This window comes from Megalops cyprinoides, chromosome 14 (genome assembly GCF_013368585.1).
Source record: "Megalops cyprinoides isolate fMegCyp1 chromosome 14, fMegCyp1.pri, whole genome shotgun sequence".
Taxonomy (NCBI): Eukaryota; Metazoa; Chordata; class Actinopteri; order Elopiformes; family Megalopidae; genus Megalops; species Megalops cyprinoides.
Genome location: NC_050596.1, coordinates 32,608,966 through 32,631,617, shown reverse-complemented (window position 1 = coordinate 32,631,617; position 22,652 = coordinate 32,608,966). Strand labels below are relative to the sequence as shown.

Sequence of the window (22,652 nt, the reverse complement as noted above, 5' to 3'; positions counted from 1 at the left end):
TTGTCTAATAGTACCAAGGGCTTTCCACCACCAGAAAACCCATGGAGACTGAAAAATAGCTTATTCGCCAGAGATTTACCAGAGGTTTGCCCGTAGCTGCAATCAGAGTTTTTTAGTCTGTGATGTACAGACAAATAAGAGACAAAAGGCTGCCAAACTCCGGCAGAATTCTTTGGTTCTGGAGGTTTTGCTACAAGTAATTATGTTCATAAGGGTATAAGGCTGATGTAGCTTATTGTGCCCAGACCAACACTCTCCTCACAAATAGTTTTTCATTGTTTCAAACATAGAAAAAGGATATGAATGTACCAAAATTTTAATTGATATTCTCCTAAGAGGGTTGAAGGGACTTAAGATGTACAAGGCAGGAGTGGCGTTAAAGCGGAAGATTGCCTTCCCTCTGTTCAATACTATAAAGGTCTAAAAGACAGAGACAGAACAGGGAGAGGGATTTTTATCATGACATCACATTTACATAACAGTCACCTACACTGCCAGACGCCGTCTGCAGAGCATCTCCGCACCTGAAGAGGCAGACAGATTGTTCTTTCCAAAATTGCGCTAACCACAAAGAGAGTTTCTTGTGTTGCAATTTTTATGCACACAACCTGTCTCCCCAAGGGGGTGGTCCAGCCCTTAAGTGCAGTCTCAAGTCTGACTACACACCCCGGCAACCACTACGAAATCCTTATCATAAAGGCCCTGCATGCATTTTGGTTATCAAGGGCTGAACACAACAGACCGGACATGACTACAGCCGACAGAACTCTAGCCCGTGCTGCAGCAGAGGGTTTCCGGAATGCTAGAACATGTCTGGCAGTGACATCACAATGCGCTCCGTCAGAGCCATGCTGCTGCAGCACGATGGCGTGCCAGTAAGCACCGCCAATGCGCGTTTCCCGTGACGACGACATCGGCACCTGGTGAACTCGCCTTCCTGTCACCTGAGATAAAGCGATTTCTGACGGAAGGTGACAGCACGCTTCAGCGCCTGCGTGGAAACGGGCAAACACTGAGTGCAGAGTCAAACAGCGAGCACATCCGTCACTGTGCCCAGGAAATCCTCACGGCCAGCCAATGGGGGAGGATTCCCCCCACACAATAAACAAAGGCCAGGCAACCCGCACATTTCCTGTTGCGTGATAAAGACCCTGTCACCACTGCACAGGGAGAGGAATAAAAACTAATGTGTCTGTCAGGGAAGACCTCAAGTGTTGTCAGCCTGTGACACGTCTCCAAGAACAGAAAGCAAAATGGTTTCTGTCATCCAAACCTGGGCTCAAAAACTAAATATTCTGCTCCTGCCTTTACTCTCCAAATTTGAATGAACAGATTTAAAGAAAAAATAACTGTCAGATTCATCTAGCCCTTTCTAAATATATACTTAAACCAGCAAAAACACAAACAACCCAACCCAACACACCTCCCCCTAAGCATTCTTGTACTATGCCACCATACTGCATCAATAATCACTTAATGAGAGACAGCACCATCAGCCAATAGGAAACACCCTGGGTCGAACCCGTCACATCCAACCAGATGTGGCTCCTGGCCTGAGTGTGTCCGAAGCCCGCCTCCAGGACTCACTTTCTGATTGCTGTAATAAGGGTCCAGGTCCTCCAGGGGTGTGGACACCATGCCTTTGGGTATGTCCCCGTAAATAAACGGCAACGACTTCCCCGCCTCCAGGTCGCTGTTGGGCTTGGGGCCATTTTCGTCGTCCTCATCGCTCCGCCTCTCGCCCTTGGGCCTCTTGGCGTTCTCCTCGGCGATCCGCTTCTCGATGGCGAGGAGAGACTCGCGACAAAACGGGCGGAAGCTGTCTGGTCCCGGCGGTACAAGAAGCTGCGCCATCTTTTCATCCTGCACCTTCAGAATGTACCGTTAGCCTCCTGCGTGAGAAAGGGCTACGGCAACAAGAGGGGAGAGAGGGCGTCGGTTAGCAACCCACCTTAGCAACACAGCAACTCCTCTGAAATTATTTCAGAAACCACATGATTAACACGACTCTGGGTAAAAACCTACAGCAGAGACCCAGCATGCAGTCGGTGCCCCTGAAAGGAATCTTTAGAGACCCCGCTGAAACACGCTGCAACGCAAGCCGTCTTCCACATTGCAAAAAACAGGGAAAACTGCACAAGCTAATTTGCCTGCTATACTCACGTTTTACATCACACCAAATGCCAGCGGAAGGACACTAGAAGGATCTATTAAGTACTGCAGATCTTAGGACCACTAATGAGCTCCTCCCTGAAGATGTGGGCTAACATGTAGTAAAATGAGTAGCATGTAAAATGTCTTCTCCACCACTATCATCCACTGTGTGCTGCCCTGAGAAATCTGCAATGCAAACGGTTCCATACGTCTATTTGATTTCCCTCTGGTCAATAATACCTCCCAAAGCAACTTGGATCTCTTCACATTTCCGCATCATAGTACATCCCCTGGTTTTTTAAAAAGCGATTTAGCCAGAGGTGGGGAAGACAAATTCCTGGAGGGTCACAGGATCTTCATGTTTTTTGCAATTGCTAATTGGATGGAAAGTGGCCCTGACTGTTTTCCTGGCAGCTGCTTGGATTGGTAACTGCCATTTACACCTGGCAGAGCAGGCGTTGTGACCGTCTCCGCAATTAATGATTAAAATCTTGTGCTGAAAAAAGCCAGAAGACCCTGTCGCCCAGCGGGAACTCTGGTTCCCCACCCCTGAGGGAACCTTTAGACCAATCTCAGCGCATCTCGGCTTTCCTCGAGTGAGGCAGTGTCCAGTTATCGATTTGCATGCATGCATGTGTAGTTGCGTATTACAATGAAAGCCAGTTGCTATCTGGAAACAAAAAAAAAAAACTCCAGGGAGAGTTTAGTTGGATGCACCAAGCTCTGCCCAAGCCACTGGCTTTTGCATGGCTGATTACTAATGCTTGATTTGTCCAACGAAATTGCTCTCCCTGTGTTTTTATGCTGTTGTTGTACTGCCTAAGTTGACTTTAGAGAACATGCTCATTTGAGTAAAAAAAAAAAAATCTCCCCCTTGAGACAAACGCACAGGGCCATGTGCCCATTCTCCAAATTAGGGATCTACTATGAGATGACATCACTGTTGCGGGAGAATGAGATCAGCGTACAGGGGCAGAGATGCCCGAGACAGCAGGCCACACACATAACTAGCTGAGCGGAGATGCCAGGGTGTAATGAGGCGGACGGAACCTGGCAGGCACTTTAATGCACATCACATAGCCCAGTGAAGTAAGTGGATGGAGCTGCGCTGCTCCTCTGGACGGGGAAGAGAGCCATCCGGGCTGATCTGGGGTCAGTGATGGGTTAACCCTGCGTCTCCTCGCTCTCGTTCCCATTGGCCGCGGCCGGCCGGCCTCGCCTGCCGTGAACTCGCAGAGCGCTGGGCTCTGAACGCCTCAGAGTCAGGAGTGGAGATCGGGCCGCGAATACCGCTTATTTTCCAGACAGGCGAGGGAGCCACTGATCTGATGCGTGAGGACACTGTGACGGCCGCAGAGAGCGGGAATCACAGAGCGCGGGGGGAAACGAGTCCCTGCCTCCGAAAGATCAAACGGGAGAGCTCAGCTTCATCTCAACGCCAACGGTCCGGCAGCACCACCAGCGCAAAGGTGCAGGGTGACTCTGTTCCCTCTTACGAGAGCAGAAATCAGGACAGACACGTTTCCCTGCCTCAGAACATGATGTCATAGATGACAGTACTGCCACTGTATTCATTGCCCAGACTCCCCATCCATTCCTGCACCTGCATGCATCTGTAGCTATTGTTTGTTGAACTGAGGGCAGTAGTAACATTATCTTTAAAAAAAAAAGCTGTAGCAGGTAAAGTGAGCTCGCAGTCGCGTGTGGGGACCTGCGATTTTACTGTCAGTTATTCACATTGTGAGTTTATCTCACTGACACCGGCATGCCAGAGAACAGCGATCCACGCTCGCTGGCTTCATTGCCTCATCCATTTCTTTCTTTGCGCCTCCATCCCACCCTTCCCTTTAGATTATATCAGAGAATGTGTGTCACTGAGGTCTCTGTGACTCCACTGCTGCTCCTGTGGCCTCTTCCCAGCACATGCAGTACATGGGAGGAGTCACAGAGCCACTTTTAACCCTCCGTATGCCAGAGTGCACCCACAATAGCCAACTCTGGGTTAAACAGAGAACTCTTAAGTGAGCAGGTGCGGAGCAACCATTAGCTTTGTGTGTAAGGAGGCAATGAATTTTTGTTTCCCTCTGTGAAACGGTTTGCACCCCATATATTCATGTTTTCTGATATCTGTCTCATTGTTTTTGCAGCAGTTTCTACTACACCATCATTTTTCCTGGGTAAAACATCACCTGAAACCAGAGCAGAGCAAACAGGCTAATCTGTGCTTGAAATCTCCCCAAAAGACACACAGGTCTCTCTTCAATGTAAATTCAATGCTCTCTGTCCTTTGAGTCAATTATTTCACAAATCATGAAAGATTTTTTTTTTTTCGTGGTCCTAAGAAACATTACTTTTTGAAGACTGCTGCTTTCAGCAAAATGAACAAATAAATAAATGACATTGCACAAACACACACGAGTCTTACTTAAATTTGCTTAAGACATTAAGGACAAACTGCATTGCCTTTATATTAAGCAGAGGCCTCACATTTACGTAACTCCAGCAGTTGCACAGTTGTTAAACATTCGACTTTTTGTGCACAAAGGTCAGGAGCCCGACAGGACTCCCTTTCACCTTGAGAACCCATTCATGTCCAGAGTGGCATGCAGGGCGCGTTGGGCCCGTCTGACAGGGCTTTCTGCATGCACTGTGAGAGCGCCGCCTCATTCTCACTCATGCACAGGAAGCAGCCGCCATGGAGGAAACGGTGACACATGGAGAAGCAGGGCCCTTCTATTCTGAATAATGGGACGGATTATCCAGAATGAAATCTCTCCAAAAACAAGCGCATAAAGACACTCTTCTGCTTTAGTTCTTTTTTTTAGGTTTTTTTTTTTTAATGGTTTATGCCATGTTGTTTCATGTACTCTCACTTAGTTCTGACATTTTTTTGTTTTGAGCATCATCTCCACGCTCTTGAGTTTGAAACAATGCAGAAATTGAGAGCATCGATTTAACTCGAGACTGGACGCCGTTGTTTCAGCTTCTAAGGCAGGCCACAAAGGGGGTGGGGGTGGGACAGTCAGTCCGGATGGTCAGGGTGAAATCGGTTTCCTTTTTCATAAACCGAGAAAAAAAGATGGAAGTCATGGCACGCGTGTTTTAGTCTTTTTTTGTTTTAAATAAATACATATTTGGTATTTTAAATCAATAAATCAGTGCAGTGCATTCCAACATGAAGATGTATGAGATGTTGTATGGATGAGAAAAAAGAAAAGGTCGCTAAGCTTTTGGAAAGCTTATTATTGGCTCCGATGAAATTTGGACGTAACCCCCAACTCAGAATGCATTCAATGAAGTGCCAGGGTGGAGTCATGCTGTAGCCCTGGTACCAACCTTTCTCTAAGCCCCAAGGCGGAGGCCCCTCCATTACTATAACTTTTACTGCCTTCCATTTATTTTAGAAAGCTTCTACGAGAGCATAGGGTCACAGTCCAGCTGGAAGACAAAAACACTGGCACAATCATTCAGTTCTCTTGGCAACAATGGAAAGAAATGAACTGTTTACTTTGAAATCAGACACATCACATGGACCTAAAGGTCTTCATGCACTTTTCCATTTAAATTAAACATCCTATTGTTGGTAACATTGCCTAATGTGCACAGATCAGATAGGAAAGATAAAATACATGATACTGAATGCGTAGCCCATATCATATAGCCCATATTATTTAAGCCCGGTTATCCCTGTCTCATCACATACCAAATATGACATAATAGGATATTCTTGTGAACAAATGAGAAAGCATTAAAATAATTAGCTCTGCAAGTTGTTGTTTGAAATTGTGGATCATGGTGTAGGAACATGGCACAAAATAAGCATGAGTATGGGAGCTGTCGGAGACGGATGACGTGTTCGCCAGTGTATGTGTGTAATAGGTATAGCCTATGCACCGGCAACCCCCCGGACAGCGTATCCTCTCACAAAACACCCGAGCACAGGTGAGAAGCGCCGGAAAGCACACACCTCGTCAAACAAACTGACGGCCACTGCGGTGAAGGGGAACCTTCAGGAGAAAGAGCGAATTCTCCAAATCTGGGGGTGAGCTAAAAGGGGGGGTCAGCCCTCGGCCTGTAACTGCATCCCCGGACTCAGATCTCCCCCTGGGTGAGCAGAGCCCTTCCCAGCAGAGCGTGACCCCCCGTCTTTGATTTCCGGAAGACTCCGCAGTCATTAGGACGGGCGAGCGGCTCGGCGCGTGACGGCTCCACCGGTCACACGCGGACCAAAATAAACAGCCCGCGGGCAGGATACAGAGAGTCTGTGTTCTCCCTCCCGGAGGCTGAGTGCTCAGCTAGCCTGTCTGCGCAGTGTATTAGTCACCAAAAACGCCCATCACCATGTGCACGGCCCAAAAGCTTCTGCTGGAAAACGCACCACCTTTCTGTATTTAATAATTAATCGCTTATCTTTTTAAATGGCGACTACTGACAGCACCAGGCCATAATGGCTGGTAATTCTGCTACTCAGCCCCAGTCAGCCTGCGTTTTGTATTTTTCACCTATTCTCTGCTGAAAAGTGTGCTCTTTTTCATGCTTTGTAATAATGCCTTTGTACAAATGCACTATGACTAATACATTTTGATTAATTGATTGATTGATTCTTTGAAGGAACAGTCCAATGTTTGAGTGCACTTCCCTTTTGAAAAGCTATGCACCCTGTCCTCACCTGCTGTTTGGTACCGGTGAGCGATTTGCTTTAGTGGGTGGGGCGATGTTTGACTTGGAAATCCCTAGGCTGCTTCAGAGCACTCTCTGTTCCCCCCGAAACTGGTCCCAAAGATCTGCTCCGTTTCCTCCAGAGATCTGAGGCAAAAACAAGCCCATCCCAAAAAACAGGTGCACCATTGCATCAGCCCTTATTATCTTACCCTCGAACCCTAAACCAACAATCACCTCTCTGGGGGAGTTTCCACCCAACACGCACCAGGTACGAGGCACCAGTAACAACAGAGACACTCCCAGACAATAAATCTGCATCATGCTACACGACACTACAGAAATCACTCAACACTGTAACTCTACAACATATACAGCCAGGTCGTCATTCGGGAATTTCTAGTACCACAAAACCCTCAGCAGAAATGTCCAAAACACCAAGCTTCCCCAAAACTGTGCCTCTGAAAACGAACCCTGTGGAAACAAAGTCAGAAAGAAATTCCAGACCAGCCCGTAAAAATATCACTGCTCATACTACTCCATACATCACTTGTCATTTACAGCTGATAAAATATTAACGAGTCTGAGTAGCCAGAGGACGATCCCCACAATCCTGATATCCAGCCACGTACATCCACTTACATTTTCCCTCTGGACTTTGTAGATAAATATGTATGTGGTTTTGTTGACAGCATGTCAAAGACGCCACCTGGCAATTACAAGCCACACCAACCCAACGCTCTTCTGATTCACCTGAGAGGGCCTGTGAGACAGAGCAGCACACAAGCACAGCCTATTCCCAGGGAAAGACGACCTCTCCAGACTCACCAGAGAGCTCACGGCCCATGTCATTCTCCCCACCTTTATGCTAAAAGCCATGCTCCGGTATTGGCAATATAGCCCGGCAGTTCTGGGGCATTTAAGAACACAGCAGTGAGGATACTGTGCCCAATTCATCACTCACCCCAGGACCGGCCATGCTGTTTGACCACTCTATACTTTCAGGTGGTGTAAAGCACGCCCGCTAAGTTTGTGCTTTCGGGTAAGTATCATGAATAAAAAACTACAACAAAGACATCTCCCTTTTGAAATATGTCTGTAGGAATGCAATAATCTTAATAAATAGGGTGAATTTCATGTTTACATAAAATCACCTTCTTTTGAAATCACTTCACTTATTTCACCCTAAATATCATTATTATGTTCATACTAATATATCCAGCTGTTAAGAATGAAATATCAAGAGATGTTTATAACGAATATTAAATGCAAATAAAAGATCAACGCTTACAGGAGTGTATCACAATACCATGGTTACAAGAGAAACATACGACAAGATAGGGCCTTTTCAAACGCGTCCATTTGCATGCAACGCAACATTAGTAAATATTTTCTATAAATATTCTCTCATATGATCGGCAACAGAGACAGGGGTTGTTTTTGTGTGCGCTTCGTAGGCTCTAAACGCGTCTGCAGGCGTAGGCGCGTGGTGCTGTCCAGGGTTCTGAAAGATTAACTCCTTGAAGGATGTGGGTGTTGTCTCCAGATACGTTTTCTTTCCGTTCAGCATCTGGAATATCTCAACGCACACATCGGGTTTTTGCCCAGAGGAGATGCGTATTGGTCATACAATGCTAAATATATAAGCCGGTCCCAAAAATCGAGTATGAATGAAACGGGCACTGACAGCTCGCCTGCCTGTCTCTAAATTACCGAAGGTCTCCTCCTGATTTGATCACTGCTGTTCTACGTCACAGTCCAAACGTCAATCTTTGGAACTCAATATTACAATGATTACCACGCAGCAAAGCGCGTGTCTGCCGCTGTAAAAACGATGAAAGGGTCAGAAGGTTTACGTTCGCTGTTAAAAACATATCAATTAGTAAAATGATGCCCTGCAATTTAAGAGAGTGAAACATTAAGACACGTTCCTGTGCAATCGGCTCTTTTCGTATGATTAAGCGGTTGTTCTCACGTTTCCATGCAACAAGGATTCCGTCTGGGAATGTTGAAAAGTCAAGTGACATCGCTGTCTTCGAGCTCGTGCTTGACACACTAGAAATTTCCACATCATCTTTGCATGTCTGGCAGTTGTCTGAACGGAAATTCGGCCTATGCGTTTCCCATTAAATCACGAAATACCCTAGCAGGGCTGAGAAAATCAAAAGGTCAAGGGTAACTGCCGCACTGGGGTCTAAAATACCGTAAACGATTCGAATTTACCTAGCCTGGGGGGTCGGTATCACAAACCTGTTAGAATCTGCTCCAGTTCCCAACAAATTATGCATTCTCTCTACTTCTGGTTATCATGGTATTGTTGGGGTTGGTCATGCAGAAGCAAATGTGCAATGAGATTATCGTAACATAAACCTCAGACACACAAAGTCAACGTGCAAATTTGTTTAAAAAGCACTACGATATCACATTACTGGGGAGTCATCGGGTTCTTACAATACGCAATCACCACCTGTCTGATAATATTTCTCTTCATTACAGTCATAACGAGCTATCAACAGAAAACAGAGGTTGACGTAGCAACTCGTTGTAAGGGTCAAACTTGTTCCTTTAACGAAGCAAACGCAGATGCAGTCACGTAAATAATTTTTGCAGATTTCATTCTCACTGAAATAATACACTCCCTCAAACAGTTATCTTATACGGTGAGCATACACATCTGTGTCGTGACTTTTGCGTATGAGCAAAATAGTCATATAAATGCACTGGATGGTCGGACGCATGTCCCCTCACATAAATCGATCATTGAAACAAATGTCTTAATCTGTGCTTCATTACATTTTATATGCGCATCTTGAACAAAGGTACGAGAAACACCTAATTTTGTGCGCTTAAAAACGAACAAAAAGGCAACGCGAGACCGTTCGGAACGAACACTGCAACTTAACTGAAATCTTATAAAATGACTTCCCACCGAAGCAGGTGAAATCTGTTACGGTACCTTGTCCGTCGTAGATTTTAAACGGGAAGAAGGAGCCGCAGCTGTCGCCATGTTGGAGGCGTCGTTTATTTCCATAGAGAAGGCTCGAACGCCTGGCGACTGCAACATCTCCGCCCTGCCCTACGAGAGTCTGCGAAAATAAACAGCCACCAAAGCCGCCCTGCCCATTCACACTACAAAATAACGCTCAAAGCGGCTCTTTACGTCATTCTTCTTTCGAGAAAACGTTAAGACCGAACAGTTTCGGACATTTGGTAGAAAAGAGATCTGCTTTTTCGCGTGTCAGCGGTAGTTTGATTTGAAGTCCCCACCCACCCTATCAAGAAGCAACCGTGATGATATGTATGGGTGTTTTGGTAACTGTTTTATAGCCCTGGTAAGTTTTATTCGACCAATATTCGACTCACAGTTCCCATAACGGTTTTTAAATGAATTTCGTGTAAACATTCAGTGGACTCGTCAAAGGCTGTAGTAAAAAAAAAAAACCCTTTAACAAACTGGTCGACAGGTCAGGCGACTTGGCCAACTGGCAGGTTTTCCATGTTTTCTTATGGTCGCTCCTGTAATGACCCCTGTCCGAATCTCCGAGCGAGAGGCGCCACACAGATTGATGGCATACCATAAATATTTATTCAGACTGTCATGACAGCTATGGCCTACCCCTTGTTATTCGGTTTTTGTCCTATTCACATGAACACAGTTAGTGTGAACTGGCGTTGGCTTTTTATAAGGGGGCCCATTTCACAACAGCTGTCGTTAAGCAAAAGTTGAAGCGATGGGCAGTTGTGGTCAAGCACTCTCAGGAGGCACCCTTTCGGTCCGGGTTTGTTTTCATAATGGGACATAATGCAGGTAGTTCATTCGTTTTGAGCCTTTGATCATTTCAGCTGCATTGCAAAAATAAACGGTTTTGGTTTTGGGAAAATGGCTTTGTGTTTGACAGTAAACAGATTTTATCTAACACAACAAAAGCAACAAATAAGACGAGACTATTTTTTTCATCCTAAGTAATAATTTATAGCGAGGTGAGACGCGGTTTTACATATATCATAACATGGTATCGTTTCAATATTGTGGTGGTTGTTTCCAGCCACAGTTCCATTACGATATCTGCGATGTAAAGATCAGTACGCCTGCACTATTTAAATATGAAATGCAAATAGAGTACAAAATGGCTTTAAATGCAAGCGAGAAACATGCACGGCGCCCAGGAACACCAGCTGATCCCAACAACATTACCAGCTTAGCCTTTCGGGCATTAACATGCTCAATCTTTGCACAGTACAGACCGGCGACATGAAATGTACAATGACAGTAAGCATGATACCAGTTCATTTGATGTAAAACAGGCCATTTATTTCCAATGTCTAAGCAAGGGCGGATAAAGGTGCGTTTCGTTTTTGGAAATGGACATGCCAAATGGCAGTGTGCTCTACAGACGGCAGTTCAGCGTTGATGACGGCAGTTGACGCCTTTTTTCAATGTCTGTCGATTAAAACCGGGATTCGGTGGCGAGGCCACATAATTACATTCTAAGAAGCTTAGCATACATGACCAGGAATACAGCTATCCCTCAATAAATGGCTATCATCGAATTAAAGCCTACATTTGCTCATTTAACATGTGATTTAAAGTGAAATCCGTCTAATCTGGCGATTCTCGTCAAAATGACACTGCTATACAGTGGTACAGCCTATATGGCCATTACACGAATAATACTAAAGAGCTTTGTGCAAAAAAATAATTTAATCAGACATAGTCTATAGGTATTAGATAATCGGTGCGTATATATGATCAGTACTGCCAAGGCCCATGTTTTTTTTTCTTTTTGGCTTTGGGGTATGGTCACGTATTTTCGACCGTGTGAAAAAAAGAAAAAAATGTAAATCCCTCTGGGTGTTTTCACAGATATTTTTAAACAATATTCCTGTCTTACCAATAATGGTGTTAGTACTAATAAGTGAGAAAATTTCCGCGACAGTATCCCTTTTTCATCACCTCAAGGCGTTCCTAACCAAGTCATCTCTTCTCCGTACTCACCATGATAATCCACGACAGGTAGGGGACCTAATAACACACAGTAGATCCCGTGATTCTGCTGCGGACGATGTCAATACCTTTTAATAGCAAGCAAAAGCAACTTTTTCCTTCTCGGTTGAGTATTTCCCAGGTAGGATAAAATAACAATCACCGCAGAGAACTATTCATTTGCTGCCAGTCTCGCCTTGTAACACACCGATCAGCGCTTCCGGTTATTCATCACTGGGTAGGAATGACGCCAGCTCCTCCGAGGGTTTCACGCCTCTTCTGGAACAGTCAAGAAGGGGAGTCCGCGTGATCCCCCAAACTGTCGACAGCAGCTGCAGACGGGGACGTCGAAGTGGGTGCATCAAATTTCTCGAGTGATTTTTTTCTAAAAGCAGATTACATGAGCGCAGGCACACAGCATTTCACCTAGACTGCCATTCGATTGCGACTCGTATTCTGTAAACCAAGGATGGCGGCAAGGTCGATATTGACATCCATGCATCGAGATGGACGTATGCGCTGCGGCCAGAATACAACAGGCTGGGTACCAGCTTGAATGACAGCAGTTCTTACGTTTCGCAACAGCAAGTTATGCATACAGACATTACGCAGCGATGACAGTTATGTGGGTTGGTTGTTTTTCTGTCTTGCCATCTAGTATATTTCCATTTTGCGTTCACTTACCTATAATGAACACACTAGGACTTATACAAATGTAGAACTAAACAAATCAAACTTTCAGAGGTGGTTTCATGAGTTAAGTTTATCATAGTAACCTGTTAAACGGTTCTTATACATTTACCACCTGTTATAAGTGTTAGGAGCAAGTAAAAGTGAGTGAGAAATAAAGCTGTTACATTTCCCTCCAACTCTCAGCACAAAATGTAAAATCAACGATTACATGCCATCTAGTGACAACTGGTGAGTACAGGTGCACTGCGGCTTAACATAACGCATAGTCTCTTAAAACTCTTAAACAGATAAATTGTTTGTTGTTTTTTTTTTTTTTTTTACGATAATGCAACTGATTAAATTAAAGGATCATGCCACAAACTTTGGAAATTATTTAATCTTTGAAATGTCAACTCTACTGAAATAAGCATGATATTTTCCAAGAACCTTCTGTGAGAATTCCTTTCTTTGAACGGATGCTGTTTTCTTCTAGGTTCTTGGCAAAATTTAAACAGGTGTGTGATACGTTCCACTTCAACACAATATTCAAACTGAGTCAACAGAGGCACAAACCCATTCCTTTTACTGCCAGTACTAAGCCTGAGATGCAGAGACCAAACCTGCCCAAACGGACAGACTGCCGCGCCTCACCCACGCCCAAGCTGACGGTCCTTTGAAGGGAACAGCTGCCACCTAGCGGCTGTAAGAAGAAGTGTTTCTGCTATCGGTGCCTGAGCAGAGAACCGTGATTTACACGCAAGGGGTCCTTTCTGGGCTCGATACAGATCTGAGATCGGCTTGTCCACGGCCAATCCATCCCCTGTGAAGAAGAGTAAAGTTTTGTGCTGGAATGTGAAATGTAGCTGCCCTCATATACAGCAGTCAAATGTCATTCAAGCAAATACTTTTTTTTTTATTTTTACAAATATCTATATCATCCAGTAATGTTTAACATGTATATGGATTTTCAAATTCAGATACGTTATTGATAGATCCAGATATGTTACTGAAAGATCAGAGACTCATTTTGTCACTTCTCTTTCATTAATCTCCATATTTCATAGTGACGTCTTGTGAAAGGTAACCTGTGCAATACAGTGATGTCAGGCTTCTGATTGGCCTGGCTGTGTGGATGGGCACCGTGGCGCAGACAAGACGAGGGAGAGACCAGCAGAGAGACGGAGTGAGGGGAGGTCAAACAGGAAGATCTTTAAGGCAACTTTAACACAGGCCTCCAAATGTCACGGCTGAGTTGCTTAGCAGCAGGTGAGGACGTGCTATAGCAGCGTGGCTCACGTGGATCCTGGGAGAGAGGGAGAGGTGGTGTGTGTGTGTGTGTGTGCGTGCATGTGTGTGTGGCTTATATGAGTACGGTAACAAGGTGAAATTCTGTCTAATCCGATTAGCTTTTGAAAACAATTAATTCCCCCCTTTTTCTCTTTGGTATGATATAGTATTGATTAATTTGGGCCATTCCAGTCTTTCAACTCGACCTCCATCTGACAGTGTCATCCCATGTATACACAAATATCAATGGATGCAGTAATCAGGGTATCGATAATGTAGAAGTGCATTCATCACATATTTTGCATTATCTATTTGCTGTCTGTGTTTACACACTGCCCTGGCTTCAGATGCATCTCAAACTGCCTCTGGTTTCCATAGTGATAATGACCTCCCAGGTACAGTTTAGCCCAGGTTAAGAGCAGTTTCTGTGGCATAAACTCAGTGAGATGCAATATTCAACCAGACCAGAGCTGGCCAGACAGAGGAGGGTTCCTTTGTTTTATTTTTAAGTGCGTTAGATGAGGAATCAGGAAATATTTGTTCTCAGACATTTTCCACAATTAAACAGTAAAGAAAAAGATTCATTTGCCTTTTCTCACTTTTTTTGCAAGAACAATTAGCTGCACAAAGGAACAGTATTTAAAGATGGGAAGGTATTGAAAATGAATTTGATTTATTGTATCACAGTAATGAATGAAGTTTTGCCAAATGCTTGGAAATGCAAATGGAGTTTTAACAGCATCATTCAGAGGATGTGTTGATTAAGTGATGTGTTCTGTGGGTGTTCTGATTCATTTTCATACAGGGAACTAGCTACAGACATACAGTTCTGTTTAATTTATGTGCAGGGGTGGAACATATTTTCATGAGGTGAGTGAATGGTTATTCACTGAAGTATTTACGCAGCTGAAAAATGACCAAATAGTAAATCCTAAATTTCCACAAAGACCACATTTAAACATACATCAAACACAGTTATTATTGTAAAACTAAACTGCACTGATAATTGCATGATACTGTTGCCAACTTCAATAGAATTAATCAGAGCATGGCAGTGGTTTGCCATGATTCCATGAAAACTTTAATGTTAAATGCAGGCACGCAGAAATGAAATTTGTAACATTTGTGGACAGTGCTTTATGGAATGAGAGACAGCTGACCTCTGACCCCACAGGAAGGGATCTGAGGACAGACAGACCTGTGGGGAATGAAAAAAAAAAACCCAAAAAATGCAAGCCTAACCCTAACCCTGAATGACTCTGAGCCAATATAGAATGCAGCCAGATACACCTGAATAAGACCCGAGAGAACAAACAGCAACATTTCATTTTGGAATATCAGCATTTTAAACAAGGTGCCTAAATACCCCATGCAGCGAGAAGCAGAATAAATCCATGAAGTATGGCCTGCCCAGGAGATGCAGGTAATGTAACTTTGAACCCCTAACGATCATGAGTCATTTTTTTTTTCTGATTAACAGATTGGCCGGTTTAGATCCCCTTTGGCTTCCCTGGGGAACTGCCATACTGCAACCCTGCAGCACACCTGTGCATTTAAAGCTAACTGTGTGGCTCATGGTAACAGGGGAAGGGATTATACAGCTGGGGAAACACGGTGACACAGTAGCCTGAGGTGGGTGGCTTGTGTGTGCCAGTCCTAATGGCAGGGTCTTGGAAGAGGAAACTATGCAACTGAAGTGTTATAAGTGTTTGCTTGGAACAGGAAATATTGGGATGGTGGAGTGAATTATGGCGACTGACACATTTTCGCTTTCCACACATCGCTTTTTAATGAAGATGATTTTTCAGCCTCCTCTGTCTCCGTGGTTTCACTGTAACGAATGAGAGCACCGGGGTGGAACAGAGTCACGTGTGTCCGTTTCTGCAGCTGGGAGGCGGTGACCTTTAGGCCTGGGAGTGAGAAAGAGCAGTCCAGCCGGGCCGACGCAGACATCACCGCGGCTCTTCAGGCTGACGGTGGGAGGAATCCGTCCCATGTGAGTCCCCGCTAAGCAGCTGACTGCAGCACGAGCTCCAGCCTTTGTTTCGCAGAGTCAAAATGTTGTGGCGTGTGAGTGAGGAGAGCCGAGGTGACACGGCCCGGCCTAAAACAGCGGCGTGTATCAGGTCTGTCTCTTCCAGCCGGCCTCGTGTCTGCCAGGCCTTCCACATGGCTGGTGAGCAGCGCTAAAAGTGACAAGGGCACTCTCTCTACCTCAGAACAACCCTGCAACCTCCGCATCTTAGCAACACAATGCTATGCTATAAACACACGTAAACATATAGCCCTTTCTCCTGGCCTTGCAGTTAATTTCATTTTTCTGGAGGTTATATCATAAGCGCTGTACTTTTGCTTAGCCAAAACCAGGACAGTCACTGATATAATCTTTTGATTTTTACCTTAAATTTTCACTCATATTCCATTGGTAAAAAGTGTCTTTTCTGGGTTCATTTAATACCATGGTAACAATGCATGTGGAAAGGTAGGGTGGTTCTCTACAGCACAGGGACATTAGAAACAATATGTTTTACAGTGGCTGCATTACAGCCATTTTTCCGCCTAAATGCACCGTGTTGCCGGGGGCCGGGGGCTGACGCATGACAAACAGACCAGGCCTGATATTTACAGTTTCTCATCAAGTACCCCCCGGAGCCGCCCGTCGCCCGGCACCGCACTGCATCTGCTGATATGGAACTGGTTAGCTAGTGTGTGTGTGCGTGTGTGTGTGTGTGTGTGACTGCCTTGACCCACTTCTTGTGATCGTCAGCAGCGCCGTGAGACGTCCTGTGATTTTTAGGACAGTGAGGAACCCCTGACGGGGTGCAGTGAAGTGTCACACATGTTTACATACGCATTGGGCTAAAAAGGGTGCTCCAGGCTGGTGAGGATCACAGAGCAGCACAGATACACGGATCGCAGGCAGTACCAAACGATGCCAGCTTATGTCAGCGGTTCTTAAACATTTCAGTTCTGGGGCCCAGTGAAAACCTTCCATCTCACAACCCATCAGAGACTGCAAGAGTCAACAAAACGTGGGAAGTAAAATGATAGAGTTTAATCTAAATTGAATAGCTATCCAAACAAAAATACACATCATTTTAAAATGCAGGTATTTGCAGTTGCCAACCACCAATGTCTAGGATGTCAGTTCAAATGTTTCAATTAAATACTGTACTCTCAGATCGTAAAAGGGGGTTGTTCTGAACAGGTGGTCAAAAAACCAGCTCTTCTCAAATGACTGACAGGTGGTGGTTGGCCAATCAGAGCTGTTTTTCCTCTGTGGATCTGATGGTGTGTTAGAATCAAGACTTATTAAACGCGAACATCCACAATTACCTAAAGTAATTCACTGTTACACCACAGGATTTTGAGCTCAAAAAATTAATCTCTAAAATACATTCTCTCCTGTATATTGTTTGTGTGGGAGACATGAAAGCAAAGTGGCAGGAGAGAAACAACAGGTCTGAAATCAGCAGGATGCTTTCACACCTCTTCCAGAGTTTCAACAGGATGAACCAAAAAGTTACAGTGAGGTCAATGGTTATAAGGTGCAGCGATGAAGTTGCTTTGAAACCCAGCCACTGCTTAGCAGGTGATCTGTCTAAGTTTCTCTCTGTCTGACACAATCAGCACAGGGATCTTTAGCTAATTGCTACAATTATTGAACGTACATGATTTTTTTGGTAAAATTTCACTTTTTAAACCTGTGTTAAAACTAAAATCTGATTAACTGATGAACAATATGTTTACTTGTTACAGGTCATGGAGTCATTTAGATCATGCATGCTTTTTTTGGGGGGCAGGGGATGTTACTGGACATGGAGACTACTGGAAATGGGATTTTCCATGCTCCAAATCAGCTGACAAACAAGCAACTGGCGTTAGGTACAGTGAGATCAGCATGCAAAGTGAACAGCACACAATGGACAAAAAAAGATGAGCTGCTATGGCAATTTCACAGATGTATTGGTGTGGCAGACAGAGAGCGCATGATTGAAGCACCACGGCACACAGGATCATAATAGCACACTTGCAGGGCCTGGCAACACATTGTCCTGCTGCCACTAATGGATGGCTCTCCTCTGTTTGTTTACGTGGGTGTAGGGAGGGAGCTGATGACAAAGGCGCACGGAAAAAGAGCCTGCACGAGGTACAGGACAAGGCTTTCAAAAAACCCCACATGCATCAGCTCCACCCCCAGCGGGAATTAACCTGTAACACACTGTATGCGCTGGTGCAAGATCAAACATTTGTCTTGAAGAGGAACAGCGTTCAGCCTTATTCAGGGAACCAGCTAAAGGAGGAGAGCAGAGTGTTACAGGACTACAGGTGATGCCCCTTACACTGTGAAATATACTGAACTTCTCAATCCTCTCATTCTGCAAAATGAAAGAAGGATAAGTGGCCAGTCTCTGTCTCTGTCATGCCCATTTATTTGTTTGTTTGGCCTCCTTTATTTTCCAGGCTGTCATCAGCAGGAGGGTATGTTGGAGACGTGTTCAGGATTTCTGCCAATCACTGGCAGGCGTTTCAAACTTCTATTTGCTCAGAACCCGAGAAGATGAGGCGCTGCTGTTGGACCCTGGGGAAATTTGGCTCGCCCAAATTGCTTGACTGAAATATCCAGCTGCATGAATGGATAACACAGAAAAATTCTGAGCTGTGGATAAAAGCATCTGCCGGATAATTATAAAGCCACAACCATTCCTACTGATTAAACGATATGAGGTCGGATTGCCTAGTTTCATTTTGATCATAGTTATTTTTGGTGTTCTTCTTGTTAGAAAACTTTTCCTTATATAAGCATGTTCTTGGCTTTGCTTGAATGATGGCTAGTTTTGTGCGACAGCGCTGGAAATGACATCTCGTTCTTCCTCACCTGTTCTGGTGAGCGGTTTATGTGTAGGTAGTCAGCAATCAATTTCCATACCTCTCTGCTCTCACAGTGATATTTACTCTAAAATAAATCCAGCAGAGATTACGATGATCATGATACTGGTGAAAACGATGCTTATTATTACCTACTCGTTTGTAGGCTAACCTTGCAAGCAGAGCCATGCTACGAAACTGGGTGAGCCTGGCTGGTCAGCTTAGCAGAGCATGTGTTGGTAGTGGCTCATGTGGTAAATATGCTTGTTCTGAGCTCAGGCTGTGCCCTATAGCCTTGAACACTGCTGGTTCAAATCTGGGCTATGTCATTAGACAACACCCACCAGGGGTCCACAGCAGAGGGATATAATTGGCTTTGTCCCGTGGGAGGATCTCGGCAGGGGTCCTTGTTCCAGGCAGGGCCATATTAGCACCTCCTAGCTGCATGTCTGGTGCCCATAGGCTGCTTATTTGTCATCAGTGACCAATACACAAAATCCTCCAATCAGAACTGCTGCAGTGTGCTGTGGGATTTGTAGTTTATGAAATAGCTGTTAGGTGCAGGCAGGTGTAATGTGAATTTGCATGTGCTTTGTGTGGGAGGTCTCTGGGTGAGGTGGGCTTCTTGCTAAACTGGATGAGAAAGACAGGAAAAACATGTCATGGAAATTATTTACAAATGTTGATATTGTATATTTTTAAATATTTTATTTCCTCATTCAAATATCAAAGTATCTAACTCCAAAATTTGTATTAAATGAGTTGAACTTATTTTCCCACAATATGAATGTCCTCGCTTTCTTTTTTGCTTTATTATTATTTTTTCATTTCAATCAAGTGAATCCAATGGCATGCATCCGTGTCCTTACGGAATATTACTCAGATCTGGCTGCAGTCAATAGGATTGATATGTATGTATTGAGTCGAATAAGACTTGCAACACTATTGCAGATTAAACTGGGAGTTGCACAGATGTAGAGTGGATATGGTTTCAAATGATACAAAACCGTTGCCCTTTGAATGTTGCCAGTAAAATGTCTCACTTATCATGGGGTTTGGACAAACAAGGCATTTGAACAAGTTCACCCTGATACATCTGATTAAGGCCTCCAACAATACACAATGCCTCAGGCATCTTTGCAACTAGTTAATTAATGAGGGAATATTTTTTGCAAACATTCTGGAACACCCTCTGGACATGTACAACCAGGCAGGAACAAACTGTTATGTTGATCAAAATTGTTCAAAGTAACCAAGTTGTTGATGTCTTTTAATAGGAAGTTAAAAAAATACATTTGCAAGATACAGTGGCCTTGAGTTCAGTAGATCTACTGTTACACAGCTTGGGCTTGAATGACCTCGGGAACACTGCCCTGATTGTTCTCCTGCGAAGATATTTATTTATTTTTGTGTGCCTATCCACAGGCCTTTCTTCTACAGACATCTCTTGCTTTTTTATTCGTTCTGTACAATACTCAAACGCCACAGTAAGGTCATGTAAATGTCCCGGCACAATTACAAAGACTCTTTTCAGCTTATGAATGAGAACAATTTAGGATCCTTTAAAGATTAGGTCCACACTATAGCAGATGGTACTTGGTGTGATTAAAAAGAATGCATCTACGAACGAAACAAAAATTAGGTACATCAAAAACAAATACAATACAGACATGAACCAAATATTTTAAATTATTTATGATTAAATCAAACACAAAAAGCGAATCAAGTTGCAGCTCTATTGTTAAAGCAACCCTAATGATCTGTGATCCAGTCTATGGGCATGTGTTAATGGCAGGTTGTATTTTGCGACTTCATTGGTTTAGTTCGTCCTTGGCATTCAGTTACCAAGGAACACAGACCTTCTGACCCTGGGCCAAAGGTTAGGACCTTCCTCCACTAACCTCTAACGAGTCAGCTGATCAGGTTTTTAGTGCCCTGTCAGACAGAGTAATGAAACAATACCAACTGAATACACACAGAATTTGCAGAAGACAGGTTAATCAGTGCATTTTCTCCACGGATGATCGCTTTGGGTTTCTCAGACAGTGGTTTTCTCAGTGTTAAAGACAGTATGTAAAGGAGCTCGTCTGGATCAGCAGAGATCCAGACCGTTATCACTAAGCTGATGGGCCAAAAGAACACACACCACATGCTCCAAGCCAGAACGGCAATCACCGCAACATTAAATAATTCAGGATGAATTCATATTTAATGTTCTATGTGGTTATAATTCCTCAGGGTTCCCCACTAATAAGCACTCCGGTACCCTTTACAGAGCATAGATTTATCTGCTGTTAATCTACATTAATTATATCTACATTAATTGACTGTATCCTTTGCTTGTAATTTATTGTGTCCCCTCAAAGTTTTTTCCTGGAATAACACTGTGTTTGAACTGGCCATGTATTCTGTTTTGATTTGGATCAAGGTGGTTTATGTAAGACACATCATCATTGTAAACAGAAAATATCTATAAACGTCCATTACTGTATCAACATCTAGTTTTCACTGGCTTTTTTCCCACCGTAGGGACCATCAAAGCCGCAGTATACGCTGCGAATGCGCCCCCAGTTAATTTCACTTTGTTGGGTATGTGTGTCAAACGCAGCTTAAAGTGAGGTTTACGTGTGAAACGAAACCTGTGACTGATCGCCGCTCGCTCATGCAAAAATGCCTTGCCTAGCCTGCTTAGTGAACCGAACGAGAAAAAAAGGAAACACCACTGCACACCACGCGTAGTGAAATTACGTCGCTATTACGTCACTATTCCTGCACTTTGTGAACATGACGCTGAAATGATGGTGAGAGCAGAACTTTAACTGCGATATATAAATAACAAACATCTGATCATTTTACCAGTCCCACACAGAGAGGAGGAATACTCATTTTTTTTCAGGTTAACAAGCGGGGAAGCGGGGGAAAGGTCAGTTGATGTGTATCGCCAAACCAATTATAAATGCTTTCAGTTCTTGTAGTGTATGTAGTGTAGTATGATTAATAATGATTAATAATGTTGCCGGCACAACACGGGATCACAGTGACGCTTTCGCCATCACCTTGTTTGGTGAAAACGTTGGCAGGTGACTCCTGGGCGGACTGAAAACTCTACTGCCCCCGCCGCCCGATTTCAATCAATGGCGGAGGAGATGGGAGGAAGGGAAAACTTCTGCGATTTCTGACGGTTGATTAACTCTCCCGAAACCCAGACATGGACCGCGAAAGCAGCGCTGACCAGCGTCCGCACAGCATAATGCATCAGGTAAACCAACGTCTTTCAACCTGTCAGTCGTCCTCTGACTTTTTGTGTATTTTAAGTAATTGCTGGAAGGTAAATTTCCCAGGTCTGTTTTGAAAAGTTGGTTGATATTTTTAATGATGTTTTAGACAGAGTCCGGTGAAAGGAAGGCGTTAATCTTCCCAGAAAACCAGCCTGGAGAAGGTGGAGGCAGTTCCCTGACTTCAGCCTCCTTTAATTTTATTAATTCTATCGTCGGATCGGGAATAATAGGTACACAGCCCGTGCCAATTATATTAAAAGCCTTTAAATGTTTGGAAAATACCGATTAATGTATTGCTTTACTGTTAATGCTTAACATAAAAACACTACAGCTGAACAGGAGAAAAACGTCGCCTGGCGATTCGGTGATCATGTGATTAACAAACAGACTCACGCGGTGATTAGAAAATAGGTTGCCTGGATTGATTCTGATCTGGAAAAGGCATTTTCACGTAATTAAAACAGAAAAGTCACTCAATCGCAACAGTGCATACCAATCGATGAAACAATTTATCTAAAATTAAGTTTTTAATTCCTTGTGGCAGCAAATCACATGACTTTTATATAATAGACAAATCTTGAACACAAGGGCGCACATGAATTCAGAGAGCCTGTTAAAATGGTTTGTCAGAAATCTCAAAGAAAACCGATAAAATTGATAAAATAACACATTATACAGTACACTGAATTTAATTACATAATGTGTCAGATATTTTGAAAGCAAATACCATAAACTGACTTTTTTTTCAG

General features: G+C 43.9%; 1 protein-coding gene across 2 annotated transcripts in view; it reads right to left on the bottom strand.

Annotated features, from left to right (window-relative positions):
• Positions 1 to 12,017, bottom strand: part of scn1laa (sodium channel, voltage-gated, type I-like, alpha) — a 45,637-nt gene extending 33,620 nt beyond the window's left edge. For both annotated transcript variants that reach the window (XM_036545045.1, XM_036545046.1), the window contains exons 1-3: positions 11,810 to 12,017; positions 1,588 to 1,907; positions 302 to 420 (exon numbers count right to left, since the gene is read on the bottom strand). In XM_036545045.1, the coding sequence (XP_036400938.1) occupies positions 302 to 420; positions 1,588 to 1,854 (386 nt within the window). In that variant the 5' untranslated portion in view covers positions 1,855 to 1,907; positions 11,810 to 12,017. The remainder of the gene's footprint in view (positions 1 to 301; positions 421 to 1,587; positions 1,908 to 11,809) is intronic.
• Positions 12,018 to 22,652: the final 10,635 nt, after the last annotated feature.